We start from the raw sequence: 20730 nt of genomic DNA on the forward strand, positions 1-20730 counted from the left end.
CCAGGGTGATAAGACCACTCAGAGTTGACGGCAGGTCCCGAGCCTCCAGCGCGTCCTTGATCTGCGCAGAGAGTCCTTTCTTGAATGTAGCCATGAGGGCCGCATCGTTCCAGGCAAGTTCGGAAGCCAGGGTGCGGAACTGAACTGCGTACTCTCCCACAGATGAGTTGCCCTGGCGCAGGTTCAATAATGCAGACTCCGCAGAGGAAGCTCGTGCCGGTTCCTCGAAGACTGACCGGAACTCTGCCAGAAATGCCGAGAGGGTAGCGATAACCGGGTCATCCCTGTCCCAAGGAGGAGTAGCCCAGGCCAGGGCCTTCCCGGAAAGGAGGCAGAGGACAAATGCCACCTTGGACCGCTCTGTGGCAAATTGCGACGGCATGAGTTCTATGTGCAGGGAGCACTGGGTTATGAAGCCCCTGCACATCTTGGGATCCCCATCATACTTGGCGGGCAAAGAGAGACGTAGCCTGGGTTCAGCAGCAGGAAGATAAGCCTGGGTATCAGGAATCGCAGCGGCTGCCTCAGGAGACTGTTGCTGATGCTGGGTAGCTAGCAGCTGTTGCAGCGTGGCGGTGACTTGTTCTAGCTGATTCCGCTGTGCGGCAATCTGCCGGGACTGGTGGATCACTATGGTAGCGAGGTTTGGCTGACTGGGAGGCGGAACCTCGGCGGGATCCATGACCGGATCTTACTGTCAGGATCAGTGGATCCTCTGGACCACCGCGGGAGATGGAACTAGCTGACACCTGGGACCGGAGCCCAAGTGGCACCTGGTTTTCACCAGAGCCCGCCGCAAAGCGGGTTGGACTTACTGCGGCAGGATACCACCAGGTCCTGCCACAGGTGCGACCAGCCCGCGGTGGCAGCCGAGGTCGAGGTACCTTAGCGGATGACAATCTCGTAGTCAGGTCCAGGCACAGGGTCAGGGCAGGCGGCAGAGATGCAACATCAAGTTCAAGTCCGGGGTCAGCAACGGGAGGTCCAGGCAGGTGGGAACGGGAACACAGGCACGCGGAACACAGCAACACGGAGGAACTCGGGTAACACGGCAACACAGGACTCAGGAGCGGGAACACACAGGAATACACGGGAACGCAGGAACACACAGGAACCCAGGAATACACAGGAACGCAGGAATACTCGCTTGGAAGCTTTCTCTTAGGCTATTAGGCACAGAGATCCGGCAGGGCTTGCAGGAAGAGGCAGGCTTATGTAGAATTGGGCAATATGGCCAGCGCCAATTAATGGCGCACAGCGGAGGGGAGCGAGCCAGGACGGGTGAGATGCACTGGCGGCGCGCTGGCGGGGGCAGAGCAGCACAGGTGAGCCCGCGACCCGTGATGTGGGTCGCGGGACCACCCGTGACATACCGTATCTCCATTATGCTACATTACGGGACCAGGTATATAAACTTCCACCATCTCACATTCAAAAGTTGCATTGCATTTCACCGTGACTAATACATGCTAGCGGTAGATATATGCAGGCAGTCCCCTACTTAAGGACACCCAAGTTACAGACGACCCCTAGTCAAAGACAGACCCCTCTGCCCACTGTGACCTCTTCTGAAGCTTTATGGATGCTTTACTATAGTCCTAGACTGCAATAATCAACTGTAAGGTGTCTGTAATGAAGCTTTATTGATAATCTTTGGTCCCATTACAGCAAAACATTTTGAAACGCCAATTGTCACTGGCAGGGCCGGCAGAAGCACCTGGCAAACCCAGGCAAGTCCCGGGGCCCCCAGCTGCTGGGAGGGCCCACTCGTGGCCAAACCCACGTCCCAAGAATCCTGGCCGCACCGGGTGCTGGCGCCGTAAAGCGGCACCCCATGTGCTGCAGGATGGCGCCGTGAGTCTCTGCATGGCCGCAGTCACACGTTCCGCTAGCGTCGCGTTCAAATGGGATATGCAATTGGCCCTAGCGGCGCATTATGAACACATTGATAGTGGAACGTGTGACCGCGGCCTGAAGCGCTATGAGGCTGCCGGAAGGAGAAGGAAGCTCCAGACCTGTGCAGAAGACTGAGGTAAGTATTATTCTTTTATTTTGAATGGTCACATTTACTAGTATAGGGGCTGTAAGTAATGAATGGGACATGAGGAGGGGGCTGTATGTAATCCATGTGGGGAAGGGGGATACATATAATGTGAAATCTGATGAGGGCGATGTATTTAATGTATTGGAGGTATGAAGGGGGCTGCATATAATGTTTTGGGGGTGAGGAGGGGGCTGCATATAATGTATTGGGGGTGAGTAGGGGGCTGCATATAATGTATTGGGGGCGAGGAGGGGGCTGCATATAATGTATTGGGGGGCGAGGAGGGAGCTGCATTTAATGTATTGGGCGCAAGGAGGGGGCTGCATATAATGTATTGGGGCGAGGAGGGAGCTGCATTTAATGTATTGGGTGCAAGGAGGGGGCTGCATATAATGTATTGGGGCGAGGAGGGGGCTGCATATAATGTATTGGGGGCAAGGAGGGGGCTGCATATAATCCATATGGGAGCTGCATTTAATCAAACCCCGGTCCTGGTCACTGGGGAAAAAAAAAATTTGTCTGGATCTATAATATATACAGTTCCGACTTAAATACGAATTCAACAAACCTATCGAACCTATTTGTACGTAACCTGGGGACTGCCTGTATGTCATAGACAAGTGTCTTACCCATATTGTTGCTATGTGGTCTTCTCTGAATGGCACTGCTTCCCTTCAGTGCCCTGTCGTGTGCCCATACAGCAGGTTTCCACCACATTTGGGGTATTGTTATGCTCGGGAGAGATTGGATATCATACATTGTGCAGTGTTTTGGTATTTTATCCACTGAGAATGTGTCAATCTTTTGAAAAACACATTCATTTAGCCAACAGATTTAAATTTCAAAATTGCACACAATTTTGTTTTAACCCCTGTAAAACAATGAAAGGGTTAACAGACTTCATAAAAGTTGTTTTACATACATAAAGGTGTGTAGTTTCTATAATGGGGTAATTTATGGGGTTTTACTTTTATTTAGGCCTCCTAGAGGTACTTGAGACCTCAGCAGGTCCCTCAATAGCATGATTTTGTGTTTTTTTTTAATGAAAATGTGAAAAATCACACCTAAAGTTCAAAGCCCCATATATTTTTTATTTGAGCTTTGCCAAGTTTTTAAAGATGTCTTGGTTAATACAGTTAAGATGTTCGCATATCTATTTTTGTTGTGTGGGGTTATCCATAAGTAGTTATCTATGCATGCATTCTCTATATCAACCCAGAGTTTATTTCTCTAAGGCTATTTTCACACTGCCGTTGCCCGCCCGTACCGTACCGTAGCGGGCAACGGCAGTGTATGGGGAGAGGAGGTGAGCGCAACTCACCCCCGCCCCTCTCCATAGGAATTAATGGCGCACGGCGCCGTACTACGGAGAAAGATAGGACAGGTCCTATCTTTTTCTGGGTACGGAGCGGTACGGGGCCGCACCGTACCACTCCCGTAGGGCGCCGTGCGCCCATTGACGTCTATGGAGGACGTATATCAGCCGTATATACGTCCTCCATACGTCAGTGTGAATGTAGCCCTAGTCAGGATTGTGTTTGTATGAACTGCATTACTATGTAGTTCTTCATCTGTTGGGACTTATGCCGAATAAGGGTGGTAAATTTGATTCAAAACCCTTTTTTGCCAAAGGAAGGATGGGAGCAAACATTTTAACTTTGTGATCTAGGGATCTCAATGGGTATTGTTTATAAGTTGTAGAGTGTATGGAGAAGAGTTCCTAAGGACTTCTTTTATTAAAACTCTATAAGCCGCGGTCGCAGCATTAAAGTTATAAAAATTATGCTAATCAGTCTGGAGCGCTCAGGCTACATCCACGCAGTTCCTCGTCTTTTGATTTATCAACTTTCTCCCCATTCCGATTGGAGTCCTCCACGTCGCCTGCTCTAAGCACTGTGGATGGGTGGGACTTGCGGGACATGTGAGTGACTAAATTAACAGTGACATAGCCAGAGCACCCTATGCTAATTAGCATATTGCCACAATACGGGGTGATAATAAAAGAAGTCCGGTGGAGCATTGTTCCTTAGGCACTTCTCAGTAGGACTAGTAAAACTGGTGGTAGATGCCCTCTAAATAAGTGACCTCAAAAACAAGCTCCCTGCTTCTGATAACTACACTCTAGCCAGTGGCATAACCTCAAGCTGATGGGCCCCAGTGCAGCATCTGTGCCAGGCCCCCGACTGTAATGTATGGTTTATAGTACTAGTCTTCTCATATTGGAAAGTGACACCTTATGGGCCCCCTAAACCTCCTGGGCCCAAGTGCGATCACACCCTCTGCTCCCCCTCAAGTTACGCCCCTGATTCTAGCCTCTCCTATAGTGAACAGACTAGAATAGTGACTGTGTGAGAAGGAACTCCATTGTGTGTTCGGCAGAGGTCAGGCTGGTACTGATACCAATACGAGCTCCTCCTATAGCCACAGTCCACTCTAATCTACCCTGCAGTCTGCACTGTGACTGAATAAGGACGGCAGGAGGAGGAGCTAAGTCTGAGGGGGCGAAGCGTACGTGGTGTTTTTGCAGCTGTCGCAGTGACGTCACTGTCAGGCGCCGGTCGCTCATTGGTGATGCGTGCGGGCGGCGCTGAGCTCTGGTCTGCAGCGCGGAGAACGGAGGAGGAAGAGGTGACGGGAGTGTGCGGGGTTCAGGGGTTGAATGTGGAGGGAGGGGGAGATAATGGACGGGGAGGGCCCTGTGTCTGGCTCCGTGCTCTCATATACACGGCATGTATGTGCTGGCGGCTTGTAAACAAAGGCTCCGAGGGGCCAGTACACGTGAGGGGCTGTATGGGAACATGTCTCCTCAGCGCCTCTCATAGGAGCGGGTATGAGCCGAGGGAAGTGTATGTGCAGACATATAAGAAACATTAGAAGGGTTCAGACAAGGAACATAACCTGATAGAACGAGGAACCTTCCTAAATATCACCAGCGCTTTCCTCCTTTATTCCTGACTAAGTGGTGGAAGAGAAGATTAGCCATTGATCAATGTAAATAACTGTCACTGTAGTCCTAGTGTTCTCATTCATTCTAACCTCCTCACAATGTGTTGGGATAATACATTTGTTCTTGGAGAGTTCTGTTATTGCTGCAGGTGATTGTGAATGATTACCAGTAGAGATCCGCGGACCTGCTGCTGGGGTTCAGCCTGGAAACCTGGGAATATGTTGGGGTTGCGGGGCTGAATACAAATGTGTGGTCCTCTCATCTCTAATGACTCCTTTTCTCCAGGTTTCTTCCAGGTCTTAGGTGTATACATTTCTGTCACCATGTTGCTTGTGACTCCATCTGTACAATCCTGTGGTGGTTTTACCATTACTTTTATAAATAAAGTTAAATATTATTTGCTTATAAAAGTTGAAAACAAGCTGGGAATACACTAGAGCTCTCCAAACTAGTGTCACGTCACGAACATGTGCTGTTCTTGGGTTGCAAACAGTTCTGTGATCGGTTTTGCTTGTCCCAATCCCAATGGAGGGTGATCGACCAATACACACATCTCACAGATGACAGCAGCTATGTTTTTCAAATTACCATAGACATCTTTGGGAAGTCAAGGGGGCACAAACATTAGAAGGAATATGACCTATTCTGAGTTTCCTTCAGCCTTCTCATGGATCACTGAAAAGCACATTCATGTGCATGGGACCATTGAAAGTAATGTGTCAGTATGCAATTCGCAGACAAAACCGTGTTTGTGCACAGAGATTGAGTCTGGTGACCTGGAGTCGTATGGAGATTTACTACTATTGAAGGAATATATCTTTTATATTATTTTTGTATTTGTCTTCAAAAGCCTGAAACTAGATACCCAGCCTGAGGGTTGCGATAACATGTTGTGTTCTTGGTGCGTATTTAAACACACTGAAAATGCATGCGTTTGCTGGCTTGAATTCATTTTTTCTTTATTACTGCAAGTGTAAGCAGCTGTATTAACATTTTGACAGCTGCTTTAACTTCCACAAATGAAGAATAATGGATTCACACAATCCAAAAGCATGGTAAACATGCAAAAACACATGCATTTTAAAGCCAAGAATGCACCGTGTTTGGAATGCCTTCAGTTTTTCAGATGCAGTTTTTGAAGCCAAAATTGGGTGTGGATAATGATGGGTGAGAACATATAATTGAGAGAATCTGGTCCTCCTCTGTTTTTAAGCCACTCCTGGTTTGGACATCAAAAACTGAATGTCTGAACGCACCCTGATGATGCGACCATCAGTTAAGTTTTTCAGATGTAGTTTTTGAAGCCAAAAGCATTTGTGGATGATAATGGGGACTGAGACAAATAATTGAAAGGTGATGCTCCTCCTACTTTTAATCCACTCCTGTTTGAACATCAAAATCTGCATCTGAAAATCTGAACGTGTGAAACAGGTTAGGAGAGTCCACACCCAACTTTCAAACAAGCAAAATGCCTGGTATGCAGGCAAAAACAAAGGCGTTTTAAAATGCACCAGGAACGCACCATGTGAATGCAGAGACAGCTGAGACAGACTAAGTTGTGCATTATGTGTCAATTTTAGCATTACATGACCTTTCTAATGCTCAGTCATTTGCTTCTGTTTTTTTTCCCTTATAGGTGTGACAATGAATTGGAATAAAGGGGGTCCAAGCGGCAAACGGGGCTTTGGTTTTGGAGGATTTGCAATCGCCACAGGAAAAAAGGAAGAACCAAAGCTACCCCAGACGTCACATAGTGCGTTCAACCCGGCTACTGGGTTTGGCTCTGCCAATACCTCTCAGCTACCATCGTTTTACAAGATTGGATCGAAGAGGGCCAACTTTGATGAAGAGAATGCGTAAGTTGAAAGTAGTGGGAAAGGAAATTACCTGGTGCTGTCACACAAGGTTTTAATGTATGACTGCGTGTGCCTTGCATTTAGGCCAGCCAATCTAGCAAATCATATAATCTTGTAGAAAGGCTAAATTCATACGAACTTGTGAAAAGGCCGTATGCTACTCGTACCTTAGCATTGAGGTACAGGTAGCATGGGACCCCATGCAATTCAATGGGCAGAATATGCATCCATTTTGATAAACTTATTGCCCACTATGCCGGACTGGGGAAAAAAGATAGTCTACTCTGTTTCCCCATAAGTACAGGTGATCTGCGTTCCTCCCTATGGAGTGGAATGCATATGTTCATGTGAAACAAGCTGAATCGGAACCTGACTGCCAATATTTGTATTAATACTCTTAGTAAGAGACGGTGCCAAGGCAACTTCTGTTAATTAGAAAAGGTGGGGCTCATTAGGCCCTACCTTTCCTTTATGGAGTTAAAAGGGGTTTCCTCCTCTGTTAATGCCATTCTCCCATTTACCATTTTGAGAAAAAGGTTCTGATTGCTGGAAACCACAATGGCCGTGATGATGGGGGTCTGCAACTGCCACTAAATGATCTTATGAAATGAGTGGTATTGCGTTCACATGGCTAGTACTCCATTTATTTTCATTACAAAAGGTGGGGCTCATTAGACCCTACCTTCCCTTTATGGAGTTAATAGGGGTTTCCTCCTCTGTTAATGCTATTCTTCCATTTACCATTTTGAGAAAAAGCTTCTGATTGCTGGAAACCCCATGGTCGTGATCATAGGGGGTCTGCAACGGCCACTAAATGATCTTATGAAATGAGTGGTAGTACATGGCTAGTACTCCATTTATTTCTATAGCGCTGTAAGTTAGACATACTAAAACTCCCATAGAAGTCACTGGAACATTGATGGGCATAAAGATACATGCTCCAAGTGTGGAAACCTATGTAGAGCAGGTAGGAGATTGTATAGTAAGGAGAATCCAGTGTAATTAATAAGGTTTGTCTCTTTGGCTGGATATAGAGGTTTTGTCATGTGTTAGTCATTCTTTGAACTAACAAGTTATTTCGTTCTTGTCTACAGATACTTTGACGATGAGGAGGAAGACTCCAGTAATGTGGACTTGCCTTACATCCCAGCAGAGAATTCCCCAACCAGACAGCAGATGCGGTCCAAAACTACAGACTCTGACAGTGAAGAAGATCCTCTAGAGGCCTTTATGGCAGAAGTAGAGGTGACAATCCTTTAAGAGTCTTTCAGTCGGCAAATAAATGCTGTTCTTTATATAATAGACAGTTATATATGGATGATTTGTCAGCTCTTCTTTCACTTCAGTTCCTTTTTGTATGCTTCAGCTACTAACTGTATACCATATATAACACTATAATCTCCATTTTCTGTTTTTATTGGATTAACAGAATAAAAGTTTTTTTTTTTTTTTTTGTATGTTTTTAGGATCAGGCTGCTCGAGACATGAGAAAACTTGAGGAAAAAGACAAGGAAAAGAAGAATGCAAGGTATTTGGAACTTGTTGTTTAAGGATAAATAGTCTTTACACCACCTTATCCACATGTCCAGACATTCACCTACCCTGGCATATGCTTGTGACTATACTCGACCTGTCACACGTGTAGCACATTGTCAAGACAACATGTACAAGCTGTAATCACCAGAGTATGTTATATGGAAGGAACATTCTAAGAAAACAGATCTTGTGTTATCCTGAGTACAGGTCTGGAGGTTCATACTACCCCCTCAAGCCCTGCAATAGGTATAACACTGTTCTCCTTGAGTCGTTTTCAGCAATTCCTGCTGCAGGCACAATATATTTTTATATGGTGCAAAAACTAATCATGTGATATAAACCCATACCAATCAGATATGTGTATTAGCTTTTGTAAGCAATGTGCATATTACTGTGGGATTTGTCACATCCTATTTTATTTATTTTTTTTCCGTTACATTGTTAGCATGTGAAGGCATACATGTACACATACAACCTTCTGGGCCTATTCAAGGCACCACACAATCCCATATTTTACGACTGCATGCCCCGCAGTATTTATGAGGCTGTTAAGTGGCTGGTATCCGAACTGAGTGCAGGGAAGTTTGTTTTCCTTCTTCTTTCTTGCAGGGGTATCCGGGATGACATTGAGGAAGAAGATGACCAGGTAAGTTTTTAGTTTTGATTTTGGGATATCTTAAATGGTTGCTGGAATTCATAACTGGGCAATGCAGATTGTCAGGCCATTTAATAAGTGTCTCTTTTCAGAGATAAAGATACCAGCTTATAGAGCAGACTTAGATATTATCAACATGTCGCTCATTGCAATGTATGAGTTCCTATGAACCCTTGAATCTAGAGATCCAACACAAATAACCATGAGCTATTCTTACAATATATAACTTATGAAATTATGAGAAAAATGTCATTTTGCAATCATAAAAATGTCCATATTTCTTAATTGGCTGCATGGTCTCTTATGTCCCTTTGTCGCTGGCCTATTCCCAACACAGCTATCTGCTTTAGATGGACAGGTGTGTAGGCTTTAAAGCCCCTGCAATACAAATTAGATTGTGCATTTTGCACCCAAGTTCTCTTATTGCAAAGGATAAAGATAAATCACAATCCTCTGAAAATGCTATAGTTCATAACTGAAGGTTAGCATCTTGGTTCTCTCCTTTACTAGTATAATCTCTGAGCTTTCTATATTTGATTTATTTACTCCTCCCGTTTGCATCAACTAATAACTGTCGTATTTTTTAATTTGGTTTCACTCATGATTACATTATCGACCTATCATTGGCAGTATAGTACTCAGGAATTGGAGTGACTGCATACTGTTTTCATGGTGCCGATCTTTGACAGTCTTGTGTTGCTTGTGAAGGGCCAGTATTGAGCTCCCTCTTTATGCTGGAAACACTGTTTTATATTGCTGAATTTTAGGTTCCACCACACATAAAAAATATTCAGTAGGAACTGAAATGCAGCATGTCAATCTATGCAGTAGATTTCCATTGCAGATTTAACTGTGCAGTGCAAAGAAGAAAATCGGCAGCATAAAAAACAAAAAAAAATAGGACGCTGCTTTTTTTATGTGCAACCTAAATTGTAAAGCATTAGGCACATGTGTTCTTATCCTTTGAAGAGAACCTGCCACCACAACCTCCATTTGTCAACATGAAAATTTCATAGTTGGTTTTGTAATGTTTGCGAGTAGTATAGGTTCGCTCTAATCATATAGTGTATTTTACCTGGCTCCCTACCAAGCTCCCAGGGGCAGGAATTCAAAATCAAACGTACCTCCGCTCCCGGATTTTTACCCAGCCCACATGCTCCATTCCCTCCCCCTGACATCACAGATGCGTGGCAGCTAGGTAGCAGGAATCCCTCCCCTGCTTCATAGCTGGCGTCTATCCGTGACGTCAGAGAGAGGGATTGTAGCATATGGGCCGGGTAAAGATGTTCGAGCTTGGCAGGTCGCCAGGTAAAATACACTATATAATTAGAGCGAACCTTAACTACTCGCAACTATGCAATTGTCATGTGGGCTTTAGGAACATGTGCATGGTGACAAATGGAGGTTGTGGTGATGGGTTTTCTTTAAGAATCCTTAACAGCTGGCATAGACAGAACCTGCTGTCAATGGAAGCATGATTCAAGACCAAAGTTTTTCACCCAGTCTTGATACCCCTTGTCCTGGCACTACACAAATCTATTTTATGAAAGTGGCGCAGGCAGCAAAACACAGTGGTTTTCTCCTTTTTTAAAGATCTTCTTAATAAATAGTATAATAAATTATGTTTTTAAAGACCGTTTGCAATGTCGTTGCTACTCTAATAGCACAGACACCAATTTGCAGTCATGAGGTTTGTTTTGCATTTGTTTCCTTGAAATATATTTGGTTTTAATACATAAGACTTTATACTGCTCCTGCATTGTTTTAATGCAAAACACCGGGTTGTGGTTACCGATCACATGTGTTTCCATAGAGACACATATACGATCGGGCCGAGGCACACCCTGGTACCCTAATGCTGCAAATGCAGCGCTAGCGGTATGTGTGACCGCACCCTTAAGTGTTTTTCAACTTTTAAAGTAATGGATCTCTAGGATTAGAATTGGTTTAGATCTGTCTAACCACTTGGCTGTGTAGTGGACTGTAGCAGTTCTGAAGGAAATGGGACAGACTGCTTTTCCCTGCACAGCATGTGGCTGGTGCCACTATGAAAAGACCACACAATGCTGTACTATTTTTTTTTTTCTCAGTAGGCAATTTCCCCACAAATCATAAAGTGGCGCATACCCTCGCATTATTCCATCACTTTATAAAAAGAGGAAAACCCCTATAATTGAACACTTTTATTTACAAGACAATTTAGAATTTTTTGGGGGGGAGGGTTATTTCGGATTTATCAGAGGCAAGCATAACACCTCCAAGGGATTTACAAAATAATAAAAATCTGTTTTCTAGAAGTGGAGCAGATCCCTAGACACTCCATGTGCTGTTGTATAATAACTATGGCTCCAGCATTGCTTTTGGGGAAGAAATATACTTTTTATGGATTTGTAATATGGTGCTACGCATGACCGTGCACAGAGAGAATTGTTTTGTTGAGTCTTTAATCTCCCATAGGAAGCCTATTTCCGATACATGGCTGAGAACCCAACAGCTGGGCTCCAACCTGAAGAGGAAGAAGACAATCTTGAGTATGACAGTGATGGAAACCCAATTGCCTCGACCACCAAACGTATTATTGATCCTCTCCCTCCTATAGACCATACAGAGGTAAGCTTAAGGTGACATTTGTGTGCTTTCTTATCTTGTGCACATTCCACCCCTCATATGCTGTGTTTCTCTTTGCAGATAGAGTATGGACCTTTTGAGAAGAACTTTTATGAAGAACATGAGGAAATCATTGCTCTGACTCCTCAGCAGATCGTGGAGCTGAGACATAAACTCAACCTTAGAGTGAGTCACTGAATGTTAAACAGATCAACTTTAAATGTAATATAATGTTTAACATTTATGATCTTTTTCAATCTGCCTATTACTGTAGGTCTCTGGGGCAGCTCCACCACGTCCAGCCAGCAGCTTTGCTCACTTTGGATTTGATGAACAGCTTATGCACCAGATAAGAAAGTCTGAATACACCCAGCCCACACCTATACAGTGTCAGGTATCCCTGCTACTTACTGTCAGCACCTCATAATGTATATGTCCTTCCCTCTTGCTGAACACTGTTCTGTTCTGTCACAGGGTGTTCCTGTGGCACTAAGTGGACGAGACATGATTGGCATTGCCAAAACTGGAAGTGGTAAAACTGCAGCATTTATCTGGCCTATGCTAGTTCACATTATGGACCAAAAGGAGCTACAGCCAGGAGATGGACCCATTGCTGTCATAGTGTGTCCCACACGAGAGTTGTGTCAACAGGTACAGCTTAGTCCTACTATTTGTTTGTCTTTTTTGTCTTTTTTTTTTTTTTTTCTTCAAAAAAATTGTGTATTTTAACTGTCTGCTATAAATATTTTTATGCGAGTATTATGAACAAGCTGTTTTCTGTTTTAGATTCATAGTGAATGTAAGCGGTTCGGCAAAGCCTACAATTTGCGGTCTGTGGCAGTGTACGGAGGAGGCAGTATGTGGGAACAGGCAAAGGCCCTACAAGAAGGAGCAGAGATAGTTGTTTGTACACCGGTGAGTTATAATCTACCCCTAGTCATGTAGTAATCACGTAAGCTTAATGAGGACCTGTTATGCCCCCATATTCCTCCCCCTTCCCCCCCCCCCCCCCAGCCCATTTCTATTTATGGAATTTTTAAAAATTTTATTTTTGGGGACTTGGTTTTAATCAATCGGACCTCTTACCAAATAAGAGGTCGGACCTCGTATCCTGGGCGATGCAGTCGGCCGTATTTATGAGGGGGCGGCTGACACGGCCCCATTACGCCCCTGTCGCGGGGACCTGTAAGAATATGAATAAGCGCGGCTGTCCTAAAGCACGGCCACATCAGTGAGCCGTCTGCGATTACGTAATATATGCACTACTGACGGCTAATCTTACAGGGGCGTGGTGGGAGTGTGTCGGCCGGTACCCTCATGAATATGGCCGACTGCAACGCCCAGGTTCCGAGGATCCAACCTCGTATTTGGTGAGAGGTCGGATCGAAGTTCCCCAACATATATATATTTTTTTTAAGAATAGAAAAGGCCTGGGGGGGGGGAGGTTTATGGGTGCATAGTTGGTGGGGGTCTTTTGGGGGGTTGACAGATCCTCTTTAATCCATAAGATACTGGTTCCTGCTATTTAGAGCATAAATATGAGCAGGATAGTTTTTTTTTTTAAGCAGAATTCTACTATGCAGTGTGTGAAGGATATAAAAATTCCTTATACTTATAACTACACCTGCTGTAGTGCCAGGACAGCAGTATTACTTTTTAAGCTTAAGTTTGTTTCTTCCACTGACTTCTAGTACCTGTTTAATAAAGCCTGTTGCTTTACTATATTATATAAACTTGGCTGCCATGAGAGTGTGTATGTCAGTAGCTAAGCACCTTAAGGATGCAGGATTTTTTCACTCTTTTCTCGCTCTCCACCTTCAAAAATCCATAACTTTTTTCATTTTTTACGTGTACAGAGCTGTGTGAGAGCTTATTTTGTGCATAACAAATTTTACTTTCCCGTGATGTTATTTATTATTCCATGCCGTGCACTGGGAAGCAAGAAAAAATTCCAAATGTGGAACAATTGAAAAAAACCTGCATGTGGGCTCAGTTTTTACAACTTTCACTGTGCACTCCAAATAACCTCTACTTTACTCTTTGGTTTGGTACGGTATCGCAGGGATACAAAATTTATACAGGTTTTATTTTCATTTAATACATTTTCAAAAATTAAACTGTGTGCGAAAAACGAAAAAAACATTTTTGCCATCTTCTGACGCTAATAACTTTTTCATACTTTGGTTTACGGAGCTGTGTGATTTGTCATTTTTTGCAAAATGTGCCGACATTTTCATTGCTACGATTTTGAGAACTGTGCGACGTTTTGATCATTTTTTATGCCATGTAAAAAGGTGTAAGATTCACATTTTGGACATTTGGGGCCATTTCCCGTTTCTGAGGTCACCGCCGGTCATAACCGGTTTTATATTTTGATGGATCGGGCATTTTGGGACGCAGTGATACCTAATGTGTTTGTGATTTTTACTGTTTAGTATGTTTTATATCAGTTCTAAGGAAAGGGGGGTGATTTTGAATTTTTAAAATTTTATACATTTTTTACATACACCTGTCATCGCTTTGTGGCGGATATATCCGTCGCAGAGCGTGAAGGGGTTAAAGGTTTGCATTATACAAACAATCAAGACTATATCCGAAGTATATTTGCAGAATATTCATTTATATTCAAATGCAATAGAATATCAATACATTAGTACCTCACCAGTCTATTTTTCCTGGAAAGTAATCGTCCATTGTTAAAAGTTCACACTGCACTCCTGGCTCCACCGAGACCATGAACGTACTAGCTGTGCTGTCTGAGGAAGGAGGAGTCACCTCTGATATGTCACAGCACAGCTAGTACGTTCATGGTCTCGGTGGAGCCAGGAGTGCAGTGTGAACTTTTAACAATGGACGATTACTTTCCAGGAAAAATAGACTGGTGAGGTACTAATGTATTGATATTCTATTGCATTTGAATATAAATGAATATTCTGCAAATATACTTTGGATGGTCATGATTGTTTGTATAATACTAAGTTATTGAAGAGCGTGAGTCTTCAAGCATAGACCTCTTTTCACGCTGCCGCATAAAAGGAGCTACATTTGGATTGTGTTTAATGGCTTAAAGGTTTGCCACATAGAAGATAGTGTGCAGGGGTTTCTAGAGTAAGAAGTTTCTATGCAAGTCCTTTGCTTTGTGGTTTACACACCTCTTCAATTATATAACAATTCTTTTTCACAGGGACGACTTATTGACCATGTGAAGAAAAAAGCAACCAACCTACAGAGGGTTACCTACCTTGTATTTGATGAAGCTGACCGCATGTTTGATATGGGCTTTGGTAAGAGTAAAGACTGGCTAAAAGAGAATCGCCATATAAACCCACAGACTGTGTTAAGGAGCAGTTCTGTTCAGTTATTTAACCATTCCTTTATGTGTGGTGTAGCAACAGGACTTTAGAAAGTACATTCTTATTCTAGCAAAATTACTGGACTTGGAGTGTCCTTAAACTGCTGTGATGTAAGATCTATGCATTGAACTAAACACAACCCTTCCCTCTGCTCTAAGTTAAAGCTGTATCAGACTCCTGGTAGGATACTCCAGTCACTCAGAGAAGCATGGAATTGCTGTTGAACAGCTCAATGCAGAGATCTCTCATTGGACTGCACCACTTCCAGCTGCAGTACTGGAATGGAAAAGTGTTTTCACAGTCCTGCTGTTACTTACAACAACACACAGAAACGTATGGTTACATTGGTCTCCAGGATCAATTCCTAATACAGTCTGCAGCTTTGTATGGTCGGAGTTGCTGGAAGACGCCTTTTAAGTTAACTGTTAGAATATTATTATATTTGTGATTTCTAATCCCAGTTTCTGCTTCCAGAATACCAAGTACGATCTATAGCTAACCACGTAAGACCAGACAGACAAAGTAAGTAAATGAGTCTTGTTAGTTTCTTATTCTGGCAGCAGCGGATTGCCCCTGAATTGCTCGCTTTAGTGGTTTTGTTAGAATAAATGTTTTTTTTTTCTTTTCTGTTTTGACAAACTTGATATTATATTTCTTACTTAGCTTTGCTCTTCAGTGCTACATTCCGGAAGAAAATTGAAAAACTGGCTAGAGATATTCTGATTGATCCCATCCGTGTTGTTCAGGGTGATATTGGAGAGGTGAGATTTTCTATTATGTGCCTTTAATGACAATTTCTTGTTCTGTGCAGAAACAGGGGTGGTAATTTTCATCCATGATCCTTTTTGGAATCTCCCGGTTGTTTTACTTAGATTTTTTATTTTTAATCTTCAGGCTAATGAGGACATCACGCAGGTGGTGGAAATTCTCCCTTCTGGCCCAGATAAGTGGGGCTGGCTGACCCGCAGACTTGTAGAGTTCACATCAACAGGAAGTGTCCTTCTGTTTGTCACCAAAAAAGCCAATGCTGAAGAGCTTGCCAATAACTTGCGCGTGGAGGATCATCCATTAGGGCTTCTCCATGGAGACATGGATCAGAGTGAAAGGAACAAGGTCATCACAGATTTTAAGAAGAAAAATATTCCCATCTTGGTTGCAACAGATGTTGCTGGTAAGAATTCCATGAAACCAGTCGTAAAAGGGATTAGCCACTATCTCAACTTTACCAGGATAAGTAGAAGACCCTGATTGGCACATGCCCAAAAGTTCAAATGAAACTTTACTAGGTTAAATACATGTAAATGCCTATTAAGGTCTTGTACTTACCTTGGTACTGTGGTAACATTTTGTGATGGTGGCCAACCCCTTTAAGTATTGCTGAAGTATTGTGGAGATTTCATAGCATGGGGCATCCAATAACCACATTCTCTATCTTACTGTTTGTTTACAGCCAGAGGTCTGGATATACCATCAATCAAAACCGTAGTCAACTATGATGTAGCAAGAGATATTGATACTCACACTCACCGTATTGGTCGTACGGGAAGAGCAGGTGAAAAGGGTGTAGCCTATACGCTTTTAACGCCTAAAGACAGTAATTTTGCTGGGGATCTAGTGAGGAATTTGGAAGGAGCCAATCAATATGTATCCAAGGATTTGTTGGATCTGGCTATGCAGGTAATGTCTGAAAATTTAAACCCCCTCTCAAAGCTTATAAATGTGTGTAATCTGTTTTTCTAATAGATTTTGTCTTTTCTTTGCTGCTTAGAACTCTTGGTTTCGCAAGTCTCGGTTCAAGTCTGGAAAGGGCAAGAAGCTGAATATAGGTGGAGGAGGACTAGGCTACAGGGAGCGTCCTGGACTTGGAGCAGAGACCTCTGTAAGTGTAACCGTAGCATAGAAACACTCCATTATATACACAGCTCAAGAAATGTAAGGGAGAACTTGAATTACATTGGATCTCAACAAATGAAACGTAAAAATTTTGAATCTCTCTTTGTGCACCTAGACATACTGTAACATCCTGGTGCTGCGGTTGCTATTAGGGATCAGCAGTAAAATTGCTATATACTGCAATACACTAGTATTACAGGATATAGCATGAGCAATCAGACCCTGCAGGGTTAAACGTATCCTGGAGGGTCTGAAATAATGGTAAAACAAAAAAATTAAAAAATGTATAAGAATCAAAAGTTTTAATCACCCCCATTTCCCAAAATGCCCTTTCAAAATATAAACAGAGTATTCCTGTAACAAAAAAGGGCACCCAAATGTCAGAATTGCCACTTTTCTCCCATTTTTCCATCCATGAATAAAAAAAGATTGAATGGTCACATAGGTCCCAGCATGTACTGCAAAAATTAACACCTTGCGCAGGTCTGTTCACCAAGTGTGAAAAAGTTTTTGGCCTCAGAATTTGGCAAAATGGAAAATATTTTTATGTACAACCTGGACTACCTGAGCAACATGAATAGGTTGAAAGTACATCATTCTACCAATAGTGCCAAGGAATAAAACTGCTGTTACCTCTGCCGTGTACCTGTTGTCAATTTCATAGAAGTGAAAATGAAAGTAACATAATTGATAATACTTTCTAACTGGACAGATTGAAATTTTTTTTTTTTTTACAATGTATGCAACCATAATTGTACTGCTAGTGTATAATTGAGGAAAGGTTGGAAAAAAACTTTTTAAAGTGACAGATTCATCAATTGGCAAGGATAGGTCAATGAAAACAAAGCTTCACATGGGCTAAATATTGGGAAGGGTAAGATTTGGCCACTAATGGATTTTGAGTCTTATTAGACATTTTGTGTCTCCTTTATTCTGTAACAATTTACACACTGAAACACATAGATATTAGAGGTTTAGTCAGGTCAACTCTTTAACAACTCCCATATTGAACATCCATAGTGAGCTTTGTGGCTTTATTTTAGGAACGTTCAATCAGCGGAAGTGTCATGAGCAACTATGAGGCCTTCAAACCTTCAGGAGGAGCAATGGGAGATCGACTATCTGCTATGAAAGCTGCATTTCAGGTGTGATATTGGAAAGTATGAGATGTAAGCTGATTATATCTTTGGTGATATGTAACCAGCCTTTTGTTGCCTTTGCAGTCCCAATACAAAAATCATTTTGTCGCTGCCAGCTTGAGCACACAGAAAACGGGAACATCGACCATCGATTCTGGAGCTTGGACAAGTGCAGGCAGCCTCAGTTCTGTTCCAAATTCTTCACCACAAACTCATTTATCTCCATCAGAACAGGTACCACCTGTCTCCAGAGCAATGCCTGGCTTTACCAGCAGTGGAACCCTTAGCAGTATCCCAACAGCTTATCCTCCGATGGGTAATCCTAGTTACCCGCCAGCCAGCCAGTACAGCAGTAAAGAGGGGTCTGGTGGTGGAAGTGGTAGAGAAAGTAGTGGCAGCCGGGATAAATACAGCGAAGGGAGATCGAGGCATGGTGATCAACGGCATAGAGATGGACACCGCCACGGAGATGGGCATCGGCATTCCAGCAGTAGTAGACATGGAGAGAGCCGTAATGGGGGCGAAGGTAGGAGAGAGAGTGACAGCCGAAGGGAGAGTTCCCGAGATGGTGAAGGAAGAAGAGAAGGCTCAAGAGACCGGGACAACAGCCGCAGAGACAGTTTTGGAGACAGTCGAAGAGAGAGCTTGCGAGATGTTGGAGAAAGCCGGAGAGAAGGCTCAAGAGATGGAGACAGCGGCAGGGAGGGATCCCGGGATGATGGGAAAGGTGAAACATTTGCTGTACCAGATCCGCCCAAGCGCAAGAAGAGCAGATGGGACAGTTAAAGTCCCTTTTCTATAAAATTGGTGGGTTTTGCTAGAGCTGCGTGTCTTTGTTATTGTGTTTTTGGCTTGCTTCTGGTGGAGAAGTCCCAAACTGAATGTCAAATACATGCTCTCCCCTGGAATTGTACAACAATATGAATTTGCATAGTACCAGCTTTTATAAGCTCACAAGAGGATGTCCCATATCCCTACGCTTCTTTGTGTAGAGCAGCATATGCTGAAATTTCCAGTAGTATCACTTGCTTTGTACTGTAGACAAAGCTGGAGCATCTCAATTGGTGGCCATCTTCATCAAGAACTCTTCAGTTTCTGAACGTGCGTGTTTAGTGCGTGTAATTCTTTTTCTGTACATAGGAGGTTTTAATTATAATTCTTTTCTTTTCATGTACCGAGTTGTCATTTCACAAACAAAGATTAAATGAAAATCAACTTTTTGTTTTATCATGGTTCATGTCTCTCCCTCTGCACTGCAATAGACAAGAATTTCTTCTACAGCAGAAGTCTAGAAATTGTTTCAATTGCTGTGGTGGCAAGGGCATGCAATTCTGAGTAGGACCAGTGACCTTTTACAAATCTACACGTGAATGTACTGGGATGTATTAGATCCCCAGTTCCTTAAAGGGCTATTCCCATTCAGTAAATGTTCTTGTTTGTATGGTGAAAAGTTATACAGATTTCCTATATACTTTCTGTATCAATTCTTAAGGGTTTCTTTGTTCTCTGCTTGCAGTCATTCTGTTGAAAGCTTATGTTTACTTCCAATGGACAGAAATCTAACCATCTGACAGATGCACGGCTTGTTAGTATCATAGAGGGTAATCGGAGATGTGTGTTATAAGGATTTGCGCACCTGTATGACCACAGTCAGATTTCTGTCCACTGGAAGTAAACATAGAAGATTTTTATTGAATGACTGCAAGCAGAGATCTAGAAATCAAGTAAGAATTGATAAAGAAATTTTATTGGAAAAATTTTTCATTATACAAAAGAAAATATTTATTTACTGAAATGGGAATACCTCTTTGCCAATGCCATACGTGTCTTATTGATTGCATGTTCCATGTGTTAGATCCCAGCACAAAGTAGTTGTTTTGTTTTTTATTTTGAAAGAAAGGCTTTTCTTCCTGGTAGGTCTCTTCCCATGTATGTTTTTCTATGACGTGATATAATCTTGCACAATTTATGCACCAATTTTAAATATAATAAACTAAAGACAGTGTTAGGCATAGGCCGTGAAGATCTATGTAACCATACATGTGCGTATGTAGTGGCACATCCAGGTGTGCAGCTCATTTAATTGTTGCGGATGTGTATTTCAGCCTGAAGCGCTTTCTGCTATTCATGATGAACTCCCCTCTGTGGAGTGACTGCTGTAAGTATCCAACCAAAATCCTGATTTAGTTCCTACACTTAGCACAAGTAAAGTGCAGAAAGCTCTTCAGTATTATAACTTCTCCTTTTACACACCTGTCACTACTAAAAACATACACAAAGGTCTGGTTACATAGATCTACAGGACTGCTACAGTCTGCATCTTCTGCACCTGAAAGAGTTCTTTTAAGGGTAATGGCACACGTGGTGTTTTGAACGTGTTTTTTGGCCCGTTTTTAAGCAGTCCGTAAAAAAAAAACCCATCCGTTTTTAACAAGTTTGACCAATTACCTTATTTCAAACCTGTCAAAAAAGCGTTCAAAATGCCACGTGTGCCATCACCCTTAAAGGAAACCTACCAGTTCAAATGGTAGGGGTAAGCTGTAAATACCGAGCACCAGCTCGGGGTGAGCTGGTGTCGGTGCTTACTTTCTTTAGTGTTATTAACCGCTGTATCACAGTTTTAACACTTTTTAAAGTTTATGCTGTAGCTGCTTCGGCGCTGCGTGCGCACGACCGTGCGTGCGCCTACATAGGAAATGC

At 42.9% G+C, this 20730-nt stretch overlaps 1 protein-coding gene across 2 annotated transcripts; it reads left to right on the forward strand.

The window, feature by feature from the left end:
- The first annotated feature begins 4515 nt into the window (after positions 1-4515).
- Positions 4516-19250, forward strand: DDX42 (DEAD-box helicase 42). 2 transcript variants are annotated; one of them, XM_072111087.1, is made up of 18 exons: positions 4516-4672; positions 6628-6847; positions 7942-8092; positions 8314-8375; positions 8993-9029; positions 11496-11648; positions 11727-11831; positions 11920-12039; positions 12120-12296; positions 12432-12560; positions 14830-14929; positions 15473-15520; positions 15662-15759; positions 15893-16169; positions 16449-16675; positions 16767-16877; positions 17935-18036; positions 18115-19250. In XM_072111087.1, the coding sequence occupies exons 2-18, from the start codon at positions 6636-6638 to the stop codon at positions 18814-18816; spliced, it is 2811 nt and encodes a 936-aa protein (XP_071967188.1). In that variant the 5' UTR covers positions 4516-4672; positions 6628-6635; the 3' UTR covers positions 18817-19250. The 2 variants fall into 2 exon arrangements, with proteins under 2 accessions (XP_071967188.1, XP_071967189.1); XM_072111088.1 differs by lacking the exon at positions 4516-4672 and adding an exon at positions 4799-5035.
- Positions 19251-20730: the final 1480 nt, after the last annotated feature.

The sequence above is a fragment of the Engystomops pustulosus genome, chromosome 6 (genome assembly GCF_040894005.1).
Source record: "Engystomops pustulosus chromosome 6, aEngPut4.maternal, whole genome shotgun sequence".
In the NCBI taxonomy this organism is placed as follows: domain Eukaryota; kingdom Metazoa; phylum Chordata; class Amphibia; order Anura; family Leptodactylidae; genus Engystomops; species Engystomops pustulosus.

Bases quoted from the DNA above. Each gene is read 5' to 3' on its own strand.
- DDX42 (XM_072111087.1), top strand. From the start codon at position 6,636: ATGAATTGGAATAAAGGGGGTCCAAGCGGCAAACGGGGCTTTGGTTTT. The intron at 6,848-7,941 runs GTAAGTTGAAAG...TCTTGTCTACAG, and splicing joins AACTTTGATGAAGAGAATGC to ATACTTTGACGATGAGGAGG. The intron at 15,521-15,661 runs GTAAGTAAATGA...TTTCTTACTTAG, and splicing joins CGTAAGACCAGACAGACAAA to CTTTGCTCTTCAGTGCTACA.